The sequence below is a fragment of the Passer domesticus genome, chromosome 23 (assembly GCF_036417665.1).
Source record: "Passer domesticus isolate bPasDom1 chromosome 23, bPasDom1.hap1, whole genome shotgun sequence".
Lineage (NCBI taxonomy): Eukaryota > Metazoa > Chordata > Aves > Passeriformes > Passeridae > Passer > Passer domesticus.
In genome coordinates this window covers 5789611-5806771 of record NC_087496.1, presented here as the reverse complement: position 1 = coordinate 5806771, position 17161 = coordinate 5789611, and the positions used below count along the sequence as shown (strand labels likewise).

The 17161-nt window shown below is 53.5% G+C and overlaps 1 protein-coding gene across 1 annotated transcript in view; it reads right to left on the bottom strand.

Annotated features, from left to right (window-relative positions):
• NECTIN1 (nectin cell adhesion molecule 1) overlaps window positions 1-17161 on the bottom strand; it is a 61018-nt gene that overhangs the window by 4858 nt on the left and 38999 nt on the right. Inside the window, 6 exon segments of the mRNA XM_064398051.1 lie at window positions 8889-9040; window positions 10783-10801; window positions 10804-10899; window positions 11726-11825; window positions 11827-12029; window positions 12787-13137. Of these exon segments, the coding sequence (XP_064254121.1) occupies window positions 8889-9040; window positions 10783-10801; window positions 10804-10899; window positions 11726-11825; window positions 11827-12029; window positions 12787-13137 (921 nt within the window).

The window sequence follows — 17161 nt, the reverse complement described above, 5'->3', positions numbered from 1 at the left end:
GGGTGTCCTCACAGGGTCAGCTCTGCCTCAGCGAGGGGAAGGTGCCGTGCCAAGCTGGCCAAGCCTCATGCAGGAGCCCAGCAGGCTGGAAGCAGTGATTTGCCCTCCCCAGCCCTCCTGGTGTCTCCAGGCGTGCTCGGATCCCACCAGCCCCGAGCCTTGAGTCCGGACGCGCTCCGTTTTACCGGCTGACAGAATTCCAGTTCCAGCTTCCCAGAGAGTGCTCCTGACAGGGAGCGAGACCCCAAACCCCACCCGAGGGTGAGCACTGAGCTGTTCAGAGGTGCCACCAGCTCTGCATCCCTCTCCTCACATCCCAGCCCAGCTCAGAACCAAGGCAGCAGCGCCTTGTGATCCCCCACCCGCAGGGGCCCTGTGGCTGCACAGAGCTGCTCAGAGCCCTGCTGGCTCCTGACCCCTCGTGCTGACCCTGCAGCATGAGGACACAGCCCTCCCTCTGCTTCTTCCCCTTCCCTGGCCAGCACAGTGCCACTCCTCCTGCTAATCTTGCTCCTACCCTGACCTATTTAAAAAAAAAATAAATAACTCGAAAAGAGACAGAGGAACAGAGGAAAGAGATGAGAAGGCAGCTCTTTTCTCTTTCATGCAGTTCAACACCTACACTTTGGCACAGATAAAGTTTGAGCCAGGACTTCAATCAACCTTCCTGGGCAGAGTTACAGCCCCTGGCCGAGCTCAGAGCCTGTTGAACACCCGTGTCCAGCAGGCATTAAACTCCACGTGCTTGTCTCAGCCCTTCACCTGCCTCCCAATCCAGGCAGCAGGCGCCCTGTTAATGCCCTGTGGCAGCCTTGTTTTTGCACATGAGACCTCTCCCAGTGCTTTTCCCACCTCCAAGGCCTCTCTGCCAACCCTGGAGCCTCCCAGCCTTCACTTTTCCCCCGGCAGCCACGGAGAGGTGCAGACCCAGCAGCAAAGTCAGCATCCCTGAGCACAGCCAGGGTGGGCTGATGGGCAAAGAGGGGCTCAGAGGGGCAGATTCCAAAGGGATGAGAGGCAGTGACTGCTGCCTACCCCCCTCCACGTCCCTGCTGGCACAGCTCAGCCCAGCCACTGAGGGACAGGGGACAAAGGAGCTTCCCCCAAGTAAAGGCACTGCAACAGCTGCAGGTTTTGGACCAGGGCACTGAATTCAAGCAATGTCTGGCCTGAGCCATAAATGTTTTCAGTTTTTTTTGTGCCTGGAAGATGATTAATTCCTGCCTTTCCTGAAACATCAATCTGACAACAGCGTCTTGGTTTCTGCAGTGCTGACTTGCCTGGAGCAGAGCCTCCTGAGGCTGAACCCACACAGAGAGCAGCCCACTGGGCAGAGTGGGCTGGGGGACAGATGGAGGGTCCCTGCTGCAGCCAGAATGAGGAGCAAGATGCTGTGCAGGCAGGAGCCAGCATTTTTCCCCAAAGACAGCCTTAGAGAAGCAGCAAGGACATGTCTTGCAGTACAGGGAGCTGGGGCTGGGCTGTGGAAAGCCAAAGCCACATGTTGCATCAATAGAAGGCCTGTCCCAGCCAGCTGCTTAATGCAGAACCTCTCTGCAGGGACACCAGGGACAGTCACGTCCATCCCCTCGTGGTCCTGCCTGCTGAGGGCTCAGATTCAACCACACAACATCCACACTGTTCCCTACCCTGCCCAAGCCACCCTCCAGGCTGCTCCTTGCTGTGCCAGCCTTTGTGGTGCCCAGTTCCCAAAGCTGTGCACGGAGCAGGGGAGACCTGGAGGCTGAGTGGGAGCAGGGGAAGCCCAGCAGTCCCCAGGGGCTCAGTCTTTCATTTTCCCACAGCCCTGAAGCCTTCTCACACTCTGCTGTTCCCTACAGCAAGGCTGACTCTGTGCATGGCCCCACAGGTCCCAAAACCCACCCTAAAAAACCCCAGACGTGGTGTGCAGATCCCCCAAACCACACAGACCCCTCTGCCTCGCAGCTCTGGAGAACAGATCTGAGAGGGGAAGGCGGTGCCTGATTTCTAAAGGAGCTTGGCCCACTTTCCTGCTACAAGCCTCATTAACAGTCCAGGTTGGATGTGTGCAGAGAAAAGGAGCGATGTTTTCCTACCTTTCTCAGGAGATATTTGTTTTTCCCCTGCCCTTTGTGCTGCCCACCCCTGATGTAGCACTTGCCACCCTTGTGCCACCCCCGTGGCACTGCCAGTGCCATGGACATGAGCAGGAACACATCCATCCATCCATCCATCCATCCATCCATCCATCCATCCATCATCCATCATCCATCCATCCATCCATCCATCATCCATCCATCATCCATCCATCCATCCATCCATCCATCCATCCATCCATCCATCCATCCATCCACCATCCATCCATCATCCATCCATCCATCCATCCATCCATCCATCCATCCATCCATCCATCCCTGGTGGATGTCACACATCATTCAGTCAAGGAACTATTTTCTCCCCTCATCCCATCCCCATCTTCCATTCCCACGCCAGAGAAAACAGGGAAGGGAGAAAGAAAGAAGGAAGGAAGAAGGGGGAAGATCACCCACCAGCAACCCCAAATCACCCCCAGAGCTTCCTCCCTCCTCATCCTCCCTCCGGCGCCGGGACAAGGGGAGCTCTGGGGGTTCCTGGGTGACCCTGGGGTGGGGTCGGTGTGGGAGGAGGGGGTCGGGCCACTCCAGAGCCCGGCACTGCCACTGGATGGCGGCACAGACCCGTGCTAGCTCTGGAGCCAGGTGGGCACTCAAGGGATGGGAGTGGTGTTCCCGGGAAGGAAGGAAGGGCTGTGCCCCGTGACAAGGTGCCTCGGCATGGCAGGTGGCGAGCAGGGACCAGCCTGTCACCTGTCCCCTCATCCAGATCCATTTACGACCGCCACTCCCACAAATTCGGATCCACCCCTCTGCCCGCCCCGTTTCAAACAGAGCAGCACCAAGGGGAGAGGGGGAAGTGTGGGAAAAGGATCCCCTTTTTTTGTGTCCGAGGAGGGGGGCGTGAAATTTCTGGAACCCGGTGCGATGCCTGAGCGTACTCAGGGGCCCCACGTGAAAAATCCATTAGGAAGAGTCTGGAGAGAATTAAAGCCCCTGTGAAAAGCAGCCTGGAGAAACAGGAGACAGCGGAGTCGAGGGAGGGGGAACAAGCCAGGCTTTAATGCCAGCATGAAAAGCCTCCCCCCGCCTGCCACCCCCCAGCCCTTATAAAAAGAGGGAGTGCTGTATGAATAGGAATTAAAGCAGCAACACTATCTGCCCGTGCCCGGCTCTGCCAGCTGTTGCATTCAGCCCGGCTTCCTGTCCCTGTGCCAGCAGCCAGACCTCTGGGACAGCAGCTGGGAGAGGGACAGGAGGTCACCCCGGGCTCAGCCTGGCACCTGGCCCAGCCCACAGGTTCTCTTTGATCCCTTTGCAAGGCTCCAGGCATCTCCTGCCCTCTTCCTGCAGCAGCCCAGGGCTCAGCAATGAGGCCACAAACTTCCCCAAACCTTCCCCATCGCAAGAGCGGCTTCAAAAGTACAGGTTTTAAAGAATCTTTCTCTTAATGGCTGTTTTTCAATAAAAATGAGGCGCATGCAAATCATCCCACCTGTCCATCAATTCTTTATCTGCTGCTTTTTTTGAACCTGCTGGCCAATTTTAGTGCTGTGTGAGAGAAGGAGCTGAAATTATCCCTATCAGAAAGCTCCTGGAGACGGCTGGAGTGGGATCCTTGGCAGAGGTGGGAGCCAAACCTCATTAGACATCAGAGAACCCAGAGGGACAGGAGGCTGCTCCCAGGAGCAGGAAGGGCCCAGATCAGAAAAAGGGTATTTTTAGACACCCAGCAATTCTTCTGTGATATGCAGATCCACTGGAAATCAGCTTTCAAAAGCTCTTCTGCTCATCTGCTGGGATATTTTAAAAGACTGCTTCCTGTGGACATGGTTTTCCTTTAAGTCATATTACCATCCTTTTCCCCTCAATCCCAAAGACCAAGGGAAAAGCCAGCACCAGCCCAAATTCTCCCTGTAGCCACAGGCATGGAAGAAAATGTCAAACTCCATGAGCTGTTGGACATGTGTCAGCCCAAGCTCTTCCAGATGAAGACTCTGGATTTCCTTCTACCTTGGGAAACCAAACATCCACACAACACGAACAGCAGCTCTGGGGAGGAACAGGAACCTGAATTCCAGCATATTCACGGGGCTTCCCAGTTCCCAGATGGCCTCAGCAAACACAGAAATGACCCTGTAGGGTTTGTTCAGGAGCCAGATTGCTGATGGCAAATTTTCCCTACCGGAACAGCCCACGCCAAATTATCCCAGGACTTTGCTCGTGTGTTAAGTTATGTACACGAGGGAAGATAAGGAGAAACCTCAGGACAAAGCTGCCATTTGAGAAGCCCAGAGCACTGCTGACCTTCTCCCTCCCCCCTGCACCTCTGCATGTCCATCTCCAGCTTTCCAAGCTTCCCCCTCCCTCCCAGGGGTTCCTGCAGGGAGGGTGGGGATGGAAAAACCACTGGCAGCTAATCCAGCAGTTCAGCAGCTGCCGCTGGCCTTTCAGAGTGTGACGGCTTTCGGGCCACATGCCAAACGTGTCTTAGGTTTTAATCTCCCTCTCAGGTCACCTATCCCCTGTCAGTCAGGCCCTGCTCCTGCGGGGGTGCTGGCACAGATGCCACCAGACAGGATGCACAGCCACTCTGGAAGATTAGCATCAGCCAGAGCCCCCTCGGGGCTTGCTCCTCTTTGCCCCCCCCGGCCCTACATCCTCCCACCTAAATCTGCCTGGCTTTGGGAGCACCTGCTGCAGGAGCTGGGATTTAGGACTTCCCAGCAAGGGCTTTTCCCAGCCCAGTGCAGCGTGGCAGCAGCTCCAGCGAGCCCCAGGGGCTGTCTGCAGTGACCTTGCTGGGACGAGAGCGCTGCTGGTGTGTAAATAACTCCCTGCTGGAAGCCAAGCAGGCAGGGGGGGTCAGCAACCCCTGCCAGCTTTTCCTCCCCCCCCAGCCTGTAGCACATCCAAGGCCAGGGCTGCAAAGCTGCTGGCACAGGCTCTCCCTGCTGCCCCAGCTCTGTGAGTCTCCTTCAAAGCTCCATTTGCCATTTTTTTCCCTTTCTCCTTGTGCTTCCTCTGGCTGGAGCCAGTGCACAAGTGGGTGAATGTCTCCTGCACAGGGCCAGGGGGTGTCCATGCTCTGCTGCACCCAGAAGAGCCCATGTTCATGAATCCATGGATATTCCCACCTGAAAATGCTTTGTTCCTGCCCTGTCCCTGTGCATGCAGCTTTGGGAAAAACACTTCCATGGCCAGGATGAAAGCTGGGGGTCTCAGGTGGGAATATCCATGGCCAGGATGAAAATGGGATCACACAGGTGTGTAAGTCCATGGGCAGGATAAAAATGGGATCACACAGGTGTGAATGTCCAATGGGATCACACAGGTGTGAATATCCACGGCCAGGATGCAGACTGGGATCACACAGGGGTGAATATCCACAGCCAGGATGCAGACTGGGATCACACAGGGGTGAATATCCACAGCCAGGATGCAGACTGGGATCACACAGGTGAACATCCACAGCCAGGATGCAGACTGGGGTCACACAGGGGTGAATATCCACAGCCAGGATGCAGACTGGGATCACACAGATGTGAATATCCACAGCCAGGATGCAGACTGGGATCACACAGATGTGAATATCCACGGCCAGGATGCAGACTGGGATCACACAGATGTGAATATCCACGGCCAGGATGCAGACTGGGATCACACAGGTGTGAATGTCCAATGGGATCACACAGGGGTGAATATCCATGGCCAGGATGCAGACTGGGATCACACAGGTGAATGCCCATGGCCAGGATGCAGACTGGGATCACACAGGTGAATGTCCACAGCCAGGATGCAGACTGGGATCACACAGGGGTGAATATCCACAGCCAGGATGCAGAGTGGGATCACACAGGTGAATATCCACAGCCAGGATGCAGACTGGGATCACACAGGTGAATGCCCATGGCCAGTTCTCTGTGCAGGACCACCACACACGTGCAGTCCATAAGCACAGCCTTTTATTCTGTCACCCACTGCCTGTAATAAATAGTTACATGTCACACTACATGGCTTGCCTGCGACTGACAAAGGTCCTGCAAGGCAGGAGAAGCTATTAGGGGAACAGATTGCTGGAATAAAATATTAAATTTCCACTTATCAATCTCTTTAATGCGCCATAACTCTCATGGAAGCATTCAGCCTTCTCCCTCTGAACAAATTGCCCTCCCCATCAGGGGGCTGGACCAACCCTGCACTTTTCCTCTCTGGGGCCTAGAGGGAAGATTTTGGGTGGCAAAAGCGGGGAGAACAGGGAGACAGAAAGAGGAAAAGCTGCTGCAGGGTTTTCTCTGCATCAGCCTTCTGTGTTGTTTTTTTTTTTTCTCCCAAGGCTGGCTGCTCACTAGATTGAACTCCATTTATTGCATGCAGCTCTTGAAAGAGGTTTCGTGGTCCACTGACAATCCCTAAATTGCCTGCAAGACCCAAACAAATGTACCTGTAATAGCTGAGCGAGGAGGGCTGAGCCCTCCCCAGCACCGGCTAATCGCTCCTTAGGGAGAGCTGGATAAACATATTCAGATCCCATGAATTATTAAAGGATTTTTTTTTTTAATGTGGTGCAGGCCTGGCCTGTGGGGTTGGCTGTTAATCCCTCCTTGAAGGGCAGCTGTGGGTGTGCCCTTCATTCCCTCTCATTTAACCTCAACCCCATAACCCAGACCTTTGGGAACCAGCTGAGATTGCAGGCAGGCAGACACCAACCCAACCCCAAAAATTCCTGCCAGCCCCCTCTTCCTCTGCCAGCCCAGTGCTGGTGGAGCCTGAGAACGATGCTCTTTTCCAGTCCTCTGAAAAAACACCAGGAAAAGAGACAATTCCAAACCCCGGAGGGGGAAACCCACAGCTGCTCATCTCTGGAGGAGCCCGTGCAGGTGAGCTGGTGCAGCCACCCTCAGTGCCACTGTGGTGCTGAGACACATCCAAACGGGCAGGAACCATGAGGAGAGGGCTGTGCCTGGTGCCCCGACACCCCAAAGGACGTGGGGAGGCTGGACAGGCAGAATGACAGCAAGAAATGGACACAGAGGCTATGGAGGGATGGAAAGTGAGAGCCTCTTACTCTCAAAGTCTTCTTCAGTCCCTGCTCCACCTCCTTCTGTGTCTGAGGGCTGAGCCTGGGGGGTTTTAAGCTCTGCTCACTGTTTCAAACGTGCCCCAACGCTCTGGACGCTGCGTGGGATGGATTTCTGCTGCCAAAGGGAGTCAGCTCAGTCTGTACCAGGCACTGTCCCAGGAACACCGAGGTGACAACTCCCCTGGAATGGCCAGCAGCTGATTTTGGCCGTGACCTTGCCCTGGTTCTGGGTGGTTGGGCAGGGCTGGGCACAAAGGGCTTTGTTCTTCGAGTGCCTTTCCCTGGCACAAGAAAGAGCCCCCAGAGAAATGGCTGTACCAGGAAGAGCTCAGCAGGCAGGGATCCAGGGCAGGAGGTGTGAATGAAAGGCCTGCTCCACTGATAACGATCATAAATAAATACCGGGTAATTAGCATCTAATTAGCACATCCCATCCATTGACCTCCAAGCACTTGGCTAGAGGAAGATTTAGCCTGGTTTGCCCAAGTTACAGACAGGGGAGCTGAGGTGCCAAACATGGAGTTATTGCTAATTTTAGCCAAACACGGAGTTATTGCTAATTTTAGCTGCCCCAGACTCGGCTCTGTGCTTGCTCAGCATTTACCACCAGAGAAAGCTGTGGAGGGGGCTGGGGTTTCATCACCCTCGGGTCAGATAACTCCCCAAGGACTGGGGTGGCAGGAGAGGCTCTGACTGCCTCGGGCTGGGCAGAGGAAGAGGTGACAGCCCTGGGAGCCTGTCCTGTGTTCCCCGTGCCTTGGAAGCCCCCAGTGCTCCTTGTTCACCTCATTGCCCATCCTGTTCAGGCTGTTTGCAGCCCAGAGCTCGCTGCAGTGTGGCTGTGCCCCATCTCACTGCTCCAAGGGGCACTTCCAGCCCTCCTGGGACCCACCACACTGCCTGATAACCCAAATGGCTCCTTTTGCCCCAAAGGAATGGGATAATTGTCCCTTTCCTCCTCTCAAAGCACCCACAGCCACTTATCCCACTTGGTGATGTCTCACAATGTCAGTCTGACTTTCAGAAATCAGGTTATTGCCATATGTTATTTCTTCCCTTGAAGCTATTTCTTGACATGGCTTTCTCTCCCTGACACTACCCAAGCTTGCCCACGTGTCTTTCCCTCCCTCCTGTGGCCACAGGGCTCTGCAGGCCGTGAGATTCCTTCTGTGTCCTGTGACATCACAGCATCACTTCCCACTGCCTGCATCCTGGGATCTTGTTCCTCCCTGGAGCCCAGACAGCTCCAGCACCCACAGGGATCCAGGTGAGTGAGTTCACAGCAGCACTGCAAGGAGCTCAGATGAAGAATTGTGAGAATTGCCCAACACCAGGAACACCAAACACCCTCCTGACCAAGTGACTCATCCATCTCCTGCCTCTCTGGCAGTGCACATCCTCATCCTGCCCCTTGTTCTGATCAATATCTCCCTGACGTGCCTCTGCTGTAAACATGGACAACAATCTCTCTGAATCCAAAGCAGAAGACAAGGAGGGAACAACTCGAATCGGTGTAAGAAAGAAAAAAAGACCACAGGAAGAAAGGAGAAAATCCAAAGCAAACCAGTGCAACACCAGTACCAAGCCAAAACTCCTCTGCCCCATTTCCCTCAGGAGACTCCCACCCCCAAAAGGCGACAGTGGTGATCGAGGAGATAGAGCTGCTCCCACCTTTGTCTCCCTCCCCACCGTTTTTTCCACGTTGCAGAGCAGCCCAGGTGCTGTCCTACCTGTGACATTGACTTCCACCAAGCCCGAGCGTGTCCCGATGGCGTTGGTGGCCTCGCAGACGTAGGTGCCAGCCACGCTGTAGGACACGGGCCCCTTGAAGTAGATGGTGTTGTTCTGGATTTCCACGCTCCCTGGCAGGGTCCCGTTTGGCCTGGGGGGGACATAAACCATGTTTGACCCCACAGGTGACACCCAGAGGTGACACCAGCGTTCTGGGTCTGTGCTTGCCCTTGGGTAAGTGTGGAAGCTGGAGGTGCTGGCTGGAAAATCCCCATTAATGTAGGCAGGAAAGGGACACAACCTGACCCTGTTTTAGCCCAATTTCCTGCCCATTTAACTCTCCTGATCAGCCAGTGTTAATTTCAACTCGAACTCAGTGTTGATTTAGAGCCCTGCCCATGTTGGAAATCAGGTAAGTGTGAAACTGGAATAATGCAAAACTAAACCCGGAGATACAGAAAATAAATTGACAAAGGCAGATGAAAAAATTCAAAAAAAACCAACCCTGTGTGTTAGGAAAAGACACACATGGCCTGGTTATTCTTAATTACTGAAGCAAAGTAAAGTAATTACTCCTCTTAGGCAATTAAAAATTACTCAAGTAATTCCTTCCCCTCCTCCCAACCCAAATGTGCACATATTGTCAGCAATTTATAAGAAACAAAAGGGAATAACGGGGGTATAATTGGGATTGCAAAGAAGTGCCTAAATGCATGTATTCTGCATGTCTACATGTACACATATGTATAGAAAACACAGCTTTTCCAGCTGCATCAAGCCAATGATCCCCAAGCTGATGGAAAAACACCTTAACCACGGTCCTATAGAGCCCTGAACCTACAAAAACAGAGCACAGGGTGCTCAGAAGGGTGGTGTGGGATGCTCCAGGAGGCTGCTGCCTCCTCTGCCAGCTGCCCTGACTGCTGCTCATCACCATCCAAATGGGAGGAGAGCAAAAGCACTGCTGGGTTTTACACCCCAGGCACAGAAATAGCCTCAAGTGGCATCTCTTCTGCCTTGGGTGCGTTTTTGCCTCTGAGGCTTTCCTGGAAATGTTGTGAGGAACCCAGAGAGCCTCTTGGAGTTTAAGTCAGACTGGCAGAACCAACAGATGGAGAGAGCTGGGGATGGGGAACTAGGAAAAAAGGCAAGAAAAACAATCCTCTTCAGACTTTCACTTTGAACAGTTTGATCTGGGAAGTGGAATGAGAGAGAATGTGCTCCTTGCAAAGCCATGTTGAGAGCCTCTCTCCTGATGACAAATGCCAGCTGAAAAGAAGAAAGGATCCATTTGATCTTCTTCTTTTAAAGCTACATGAGTGCTTACAGAGAATAAAGAGCAGCAGAGAGAACCACATCAGGTTGTAGCAATTCCCACCTGACTGCCCAGACACCCCTCACTCACTTTTCAAGTCCCTTTCGTGTGTTCAGCCAAAAGCTGGAAACCTGAGGACAAGGAATTGCTGCTGTTTAATGTCAGTCACGTGAGGGGCTGATTCCAGGGAAAGGTTGTTCACACACAGACAAATTTTGTGTCATTTGTGCCTTTTCAAAGCAGGGAAATCCTGGGTTCTCTCCCAGCTCTGCTGTGGAGGCTCTTGGTGGTGCTGGGCACGTTAATCACCTTGTCACATCTCAGCTGCCTCACGTCACCAGGGCAGAATATGATTCCCAGCGAGGTGAGAAGGGGAAATTCTCCCTGGATATTGAGGCTGCACTGAGCTGGCAGCCACCTTCACCACAGGCACGGGGGGGTACTTGGAGTGACACCAGTGACACTAATGGGACTGGGCCCTAAGTGACCAGAGGGGGAGCGAGGTGTCTGCAGACACTCCCTTGTCCCTGTTGGGAGGTGACATTTGCTGCTGGCAGCGGGGCTCTGGGGACACTTACAGCTTCCACTCGTAGTGTGAGCTGGGGGGTTGGCATCAGACTTGCAGATCAGCTTCACGTCCTTGCGGTTCAGGAACCAGTTGCCATCAAAGCCCTCGATGGTGACTTCTGGCTCATCTGCAGGGATGGGGGGAAGGGAGGAGAGCAGGAGGGGAAAGGAGAGAAAGGAAAGGAAAGGAAAGGAAAGGAAAGGAAAGGAAAGGAAAGGAAAGGAAAGGAAAGGAAAGGAAAGGAAAGGAAAGGAAAGGAAAGGAAAGGAAAGGAAAGGAAAGGAAAGGAAAGGAAAGGAAAGGAAAGGAAAGGAAAGGAAAGGAAAGGAAAGGAAAGGAAAGAAAGGAAAGGAAAGGAAAGGAAAGGAAAGGAAAGGAAAGGAAAGGAAAGGAAAGGAAAGGAAAGGAAGGAAAGGAAAGGAAAGGAAAGGAAAGGAAAGGAAAGGAAAGGAAAGGAAAGGAAAGGAAAGGAAAGGAAAGGAAAGGAAAGGAAAGGAAAGGAAAGGAAAGGAAAGGAAAGGAAAGGAAAGGAAAGGAAAGGAAAGAAAAGGAAAGGAAAGGGAAAGGAAAGGAAAAGGAAAGGAAAGGAAAGGAAAAGGAAAGGAAAGGAGAGAGATGAAAAGGAGAGGAAAGGATTGTGGGAAAAGGGAGAAAATGAAATAGGAAGAGATAAGGGGAAGGAGTGGGAGAAGGAGAGAGAACACGAGGAGGGAAAAATGATGGGACAAGGAACGTGAGGGAGTCCAAAAGAGAGAGAGAAGGGGAACAAAAGGGACATAACAGAGGCAGAGAAAGAAGACAAGGAGAAAACCCGCGATTATTCCAAAGGATCCTCTCACCTTTCACTCTCAAAACCAAAACCACAGCCCCACACACACCCCCCTCTCCCCAGAGCCTATCCCCCAGCCATCCCTGAGCAGGGAGCCCCCCCCAGGCTGTGCCAGGCCCCTTACACTGCACGTTGAGGGTGATGCTGTCGGTGAACCTCTCCAGCTGGTAGTTGACCACGCACATGAGCTGCTGGCGGTGCGCCTCGCGGCTGGGCACCAGGCGGGTAGCGGCTGATCACCGTGATGGTGCCATTGCTGTTGCGGATCTCCTGGAACTCCGCCTCCCCCTTCAGCTTCGTGTCCCAGGTGACCGTGCTGGGGGGTTTCCCGTTGGAGGAGGTGCAGGTGGCTACCAGGATCTTTTCTGTCCTGCCAGACTTGGCAATTAGCGGCCTCTTGGTGCCCTCCATCCAGTTGGTGGGCTTGGCTGCAGGGGAGTGCAGAAAGGAGGAGGAGGAGGAGGAGAAAAAGGTGCAAAGGGATGGTTAGAAAAGCAATGCTGCTCTGTTTGCTACATCCAAGAGCCATCTAACACTACTGAGGCTGTGACAGGGCTTGTGGTGAGTCCAGAGTGTGCAATTTGCCAGCAATAATTCCCATGTAATAATTGCTTTATGGCAGTGCCTATATGCCTTGCACCATCTTCCTGCATCATTTATGGGGAAACAATGGTGGAGGTGCCCTAAATGCACAGATAATGGGAAGTCAATCCTTTCCTCCCAGAGGTTTTCATCCCTGTGTTAGAAAGGAACTGAAATTGGGGAGAAAACAACTCATGTAGACCTTGGGTGGGGTCTGTTCACTCACAGCCCTGAGCTCCAGGGACAAGCTCTGCTTGAGTTTAGGATCAATCTGTTGTTTCTTCTCTCTTGACAGCCCCAGCTCATTAAAACTCACCACTCCCACAGGGACCTGGTCACTGTTACTGCACCTCCATTAGGAGTGTAGGTGGAGGGAAAAGGGGAACTGAGGCTTGGAAAGAACAAGAGGTGTGACAGCTCAGCTGTCTCAGAACCACCTGCTTCGTTCTCCCTACTCTTCACCTCTTCCCAGTCACCTTAAAAATCAATCCCAGCTACAACTTACACCCCAAATTCACCCTGATCTCCCAGGACGTGAATCTCAGCTTCCCTCAGCTCTGTTGGACTGGAGGTTCACCCTGCAGAGCCTGCCCAGAGCCTTACCCAGCACGGTGAGGTTCAGCTGCCCTTCCCGGTTGCCGGTTGGGAAAGTGGCAAACTCACAGATGTAAACCCCCTCATCCTCCAGCTCCAGCCGGGACAGCTGGATGGTGCCATCCTTAAAGGAAGGGTTCCGGAAGGTCACCCGCTCCTTGTAGGGGGACAGGATGGACACGCCCATGGCGGGGTTGTAGATGGCCACATTCTGCTTGGTGCCGTTGGTGGCCTTCTGCCACGTCACCTGCGTGATCTTCACGATGGGCAGCGGGTTGGTGAAGCTGCAGTGCAGCACCACGTCCGTGCCGATGAACCCCGAGACGGTGTCATTGACCAAGACACTCTGAGCTTGCAGCCCTGCAACGAAATGGCAACTTGTGAGCGTTTGGGCACTTCCCAGGAGCACTGTGGTTATTGGGCATCAGGGTCAGGAATTCCTCTATTCACTCCATTTGTTTCACAGAATTCACAGAATGACCAGGTTGCAACAGAACTTCAAGATCATCGAGTCCAACCCAGCCCCAACAACTCAACTCAACCCTGGCACCCAGTGCCACCTCCAGGCTTTGTTAAACACACCCAGGGATGGTGACTGCACCACCTCCCTGGGCAGCCATTCTAGAACTTTATCACCCTTTCTGTAAAAAAATTTTCCTGATATCCAACCCGTATTTCCCCTGGTGCAGCTGGAGGCTGTGTGCTCTGGTTCTGTCAGTGCCTGGAGAAAGAGCCCAACCACAGCTGAGCACAGGCACCTCTCAGGAGCTGTGCAGAATGATTAGGGCATCTCTGAGTCTCCTTTTCTCCAGGTGAGCACCCCCAGCTCCCTCAGCCATTCCTCACAGGACTTGTGTTTCCTATTGGCATGGCTGATACAAGAGCAATTTGTGGCTACAGGCACCTTCTGCATCCACCCTCAGCTTCATTCTTGGCCATAAACACCTTCCTCCCACTACGACCAGCCCAGCCTAGGGCTCTTCATCATCATCACCCAAAGGCACAAGGCTGGATCAATAACACCTTCCTCCCTTTTGTCTTCAGCTCGGGGTGACACTGAGTCAGTTGTGGTAAATATGCAGGGCATGTGTGTCTGCAGGCGTGTGAAAGGCCTGATGTTTATCAGCACAGCACATCCCAACATATGCTAACACACACTCAGACATCCATTTAATCCCATTGGAGCTGCAGCAGTAATTAAAGGAGCTGCAAAGACTCAGCCCTCATTTCAGGGCAGCAGTAATTCCCATACGAGAACAATGTTAAGGCACTGCCTCTACACCTTGCATGATATCCCTCTATCATCCAATTGTTTCTGTGGCCTTTTTGTAACCCCAGAGATGGCTGAATTTAGGAACCTTCCACCCTGATTCTGTGAAGGTGGTCATGAAAAGTGGGAGCTGCAGTCCATGACAGCTCTTCTGTCTCAGTTGATTCCTCCCCTGACAGATGGAGAAAAGTATCTCCCACCAGACTGACCCTGAAATTCATCTTTGCTGCCACTGTGTCTTTTTCTAATCTGTGTGTTTAGAGATAATGCTCTGGTAATTATACGGCCAGTATTTGTATGATAAATACAACAGAGAGGCAAGGTGGGAAGAACGAGAAAAGCGGGTTTTGCTCCCAGCTTCTGGGAGAATCTGCAATTGGATGGATTCTGGGAGCTGGGCAGGAAAGGAAAGAAAGGGCTAATAAAAAAAAAGAAAGATAGAGAACTCTTTCATGTCCTGCACAGAGAGTGATGAACATGAAAGAGTAATGGAACAGAGAGAGGGGCTGGGGAAAGAAAAATGCAGAGCAAGAGAAACAAGACAGCACCTCCTAACAGAAATGTCACCCTACTCTGTTCTTCCAGGGATGAATGGCTCCCTGTCCAAGGCTAAAATAAACTCCTCAGTGTTGGTCCCCGTGGCAGATGTGCCCTGGGACTTCTCCAAGAGTCTCCTTCCTGCAGTTTCACAGACACACACACGAGTGCAGGCAGACAAAACTCTTCTCCACCCACACTCCACGTTGCCCCCTCGCTCCCTGCCTGCTGTTCCCAGCCTTATCCTAATCCCCACATCTCATCCACGCCTCTTCTTTCTCCCTTCTCCTTCCTGTGACCCTGAGGACAAGCCCCAACAACCCAGCCTGGCCACGAGACGCCACCAGCTGACCACAGCCATCAGCAGTTCCGACCGAAACTCGGCCTCCAGAGCTTTGTGTGAACTTGCCCCCTGCTCCCCGAGCCAAGCCCCACACCCCAGCACTGCAGCTGGGTGCTCAGGAATGTTTTCCAGAGCTTCTTACAGCCACAGCAAAGCGCTGGTGCCCTCAAGTGCCTGCACGCACGAAGCCACTGTGTCCTCTGGGGCTGGCAGGGTGCACCCTTCCCCTCCCAGCACAGCCAGGGCCATCTCCCCCACAGTTTTCCCTCCACAAAGCAGAGGGAAGGGATGTCCCCACTCTGAGAAAGACATCTGGACCATGTTTCCCCTCTGGAGAAGGATGTCCCAAGCAGCAGGACACAGTGGAGGACTTTTTTGCCACCAGCTCCCAAAACATCCTCCTTGATGAAACGAGGGCACAGGCTGGGTTTAGCTGAGGCCACGCTGGGATCTGAGGGAAGAATGGGTGCACAGGGGAGGGGGAGATGTCTCCACCATGCTGTGCAGCATATGCTGCTCCTTCCACCCCGGAGGTGAGCGAGCCTCTTGCAGCGTTGCCCACACCCGCCGAGGTGAGGAACAGCTTTGCCAAGCAGTCTGGCTCGGAAGGCTCCAGAGCCTCCCAGGAGCGTGTGGGAGCTTGCTGGGGAGCACTTCAATCACGTAGCCAGGGCCTTGGGAACGGCCCAGCCTGGGTGGGTGTGCTCAGCACTCCCTCAGCTCCCAGGGCCGGGGGAGCGCGGAGTCATCGGCGCCTCTTTCACCAAGGGCTCGTGCCCCCAGCGGGGCCTGCCTGGGGCTGGGGCGCTGGCACAGCTGGCTCTGCTCCCCACAAGAGCTGGCTGTGCTCCCCACAAGCTCCCTGACCCCCCACGGGGCCCAGCGGGGCCCTTTGAACCGGCATTTCCACGCCCCAACAAAGCGGCCCTGTCCGCCAGCGCAGGAAGTCACGGCTCAGCGTCTCCTCTGGTGCCCGGGAGCAGCGGAGGAGCCAAACTGCAGACAGGAGAGGGTGGAAGCCACCAGATTCTCCTCAGAGTCACCCCTGCAGGGCTGGCAGTCCCTCGTGGCGTGAGCACTGCCAGGCTGAAGGCCGTCACTGATGGGCAACAAAGTTGTGCCTCTCGAATGAAGATAAAGTCAATCAAGCTGCAGCCATTCCAGCAGGGAATGTGATGGATAGCACAGGGGACATCAGCCCAGTCCCTCACTGCATCCATCATCACTGTGCCCTTCCTTTATGCTGTGATTTCCCTGCAAATTAATGAACTGACCCTTTTAAAAATCAAGTTATTTATCTTGACCTTGAGCGGCAGCAACAATTCCCAGTTCTACCCTCCCCCTGCCATGGGACCCATGCATCAAAACTGGCTGGGCTTGGACATAAACTGGAGAAAAAGTGGATTTTGGAGATGATAAACCTGATCCTGAGCCCACAATGGTCCTGCAGAACCCTCCTGTACCCAGGTGTCAAGAGCCAGACTCCTGGCCAGGGAAAAAGCTGGTGCCAGTTGAGTGAGGACAGCCTGCCAACAGCCAAATGCTGCCAAAGCTGGGATTCAGGCCCTTACACGCAGCAGCCTTGACAAAAACACATTCCAAACTTTCTCGAGGCTCCAGGGGAAAAGGGAAAACAAAAAAAATAACACCCGGCAGAAGAAATAACAAAACAAAACAAACAAAAAAACACCCTGAAAAACCCCAAACACAGCGCGGAAATCGCGTTTCCTTTCCAGGTGACTGAACAACTCTTTTGCAAGACAGGAAAAACTCTCTCTGTTCCACTCATCCAAGCTTTAAATCAGGAAAACAACGCACCCATTCTGCTCCAGGAGCACCCACACCTCAATGCAGAGATGAGGAAGGGGGACAGATGGGGGAGAGGGGTTTGGGAGGTTGCTGGATCAGCTTCCCATCCTAAATCAGAAGCCAGAGGGCAAACTTGGCTGCTGCCATGCTCTGGAGAGCGCTTGTTTGCAAGGTGACTGAGCTGGGCTGGCGGGCCTTCCCTCGCCCCGTTACACACTCAATAATTCATCAGGGCAAATGCATAGATAATTGATGGCAATGAGCACGCACGGTCGGCAGAGGAGGAGAAAATAAAATCACTAATCAGCCTCTGGAGAGGTTTGAACATATTCAGCTGGATGTGTGTGTGTGTGGAGTGCTGGGATTGGCCGCGTTTCTCCTTTGCTGAACGATCCGTGTGGTTGGAAGGGCAGGGAGAAAGCTTG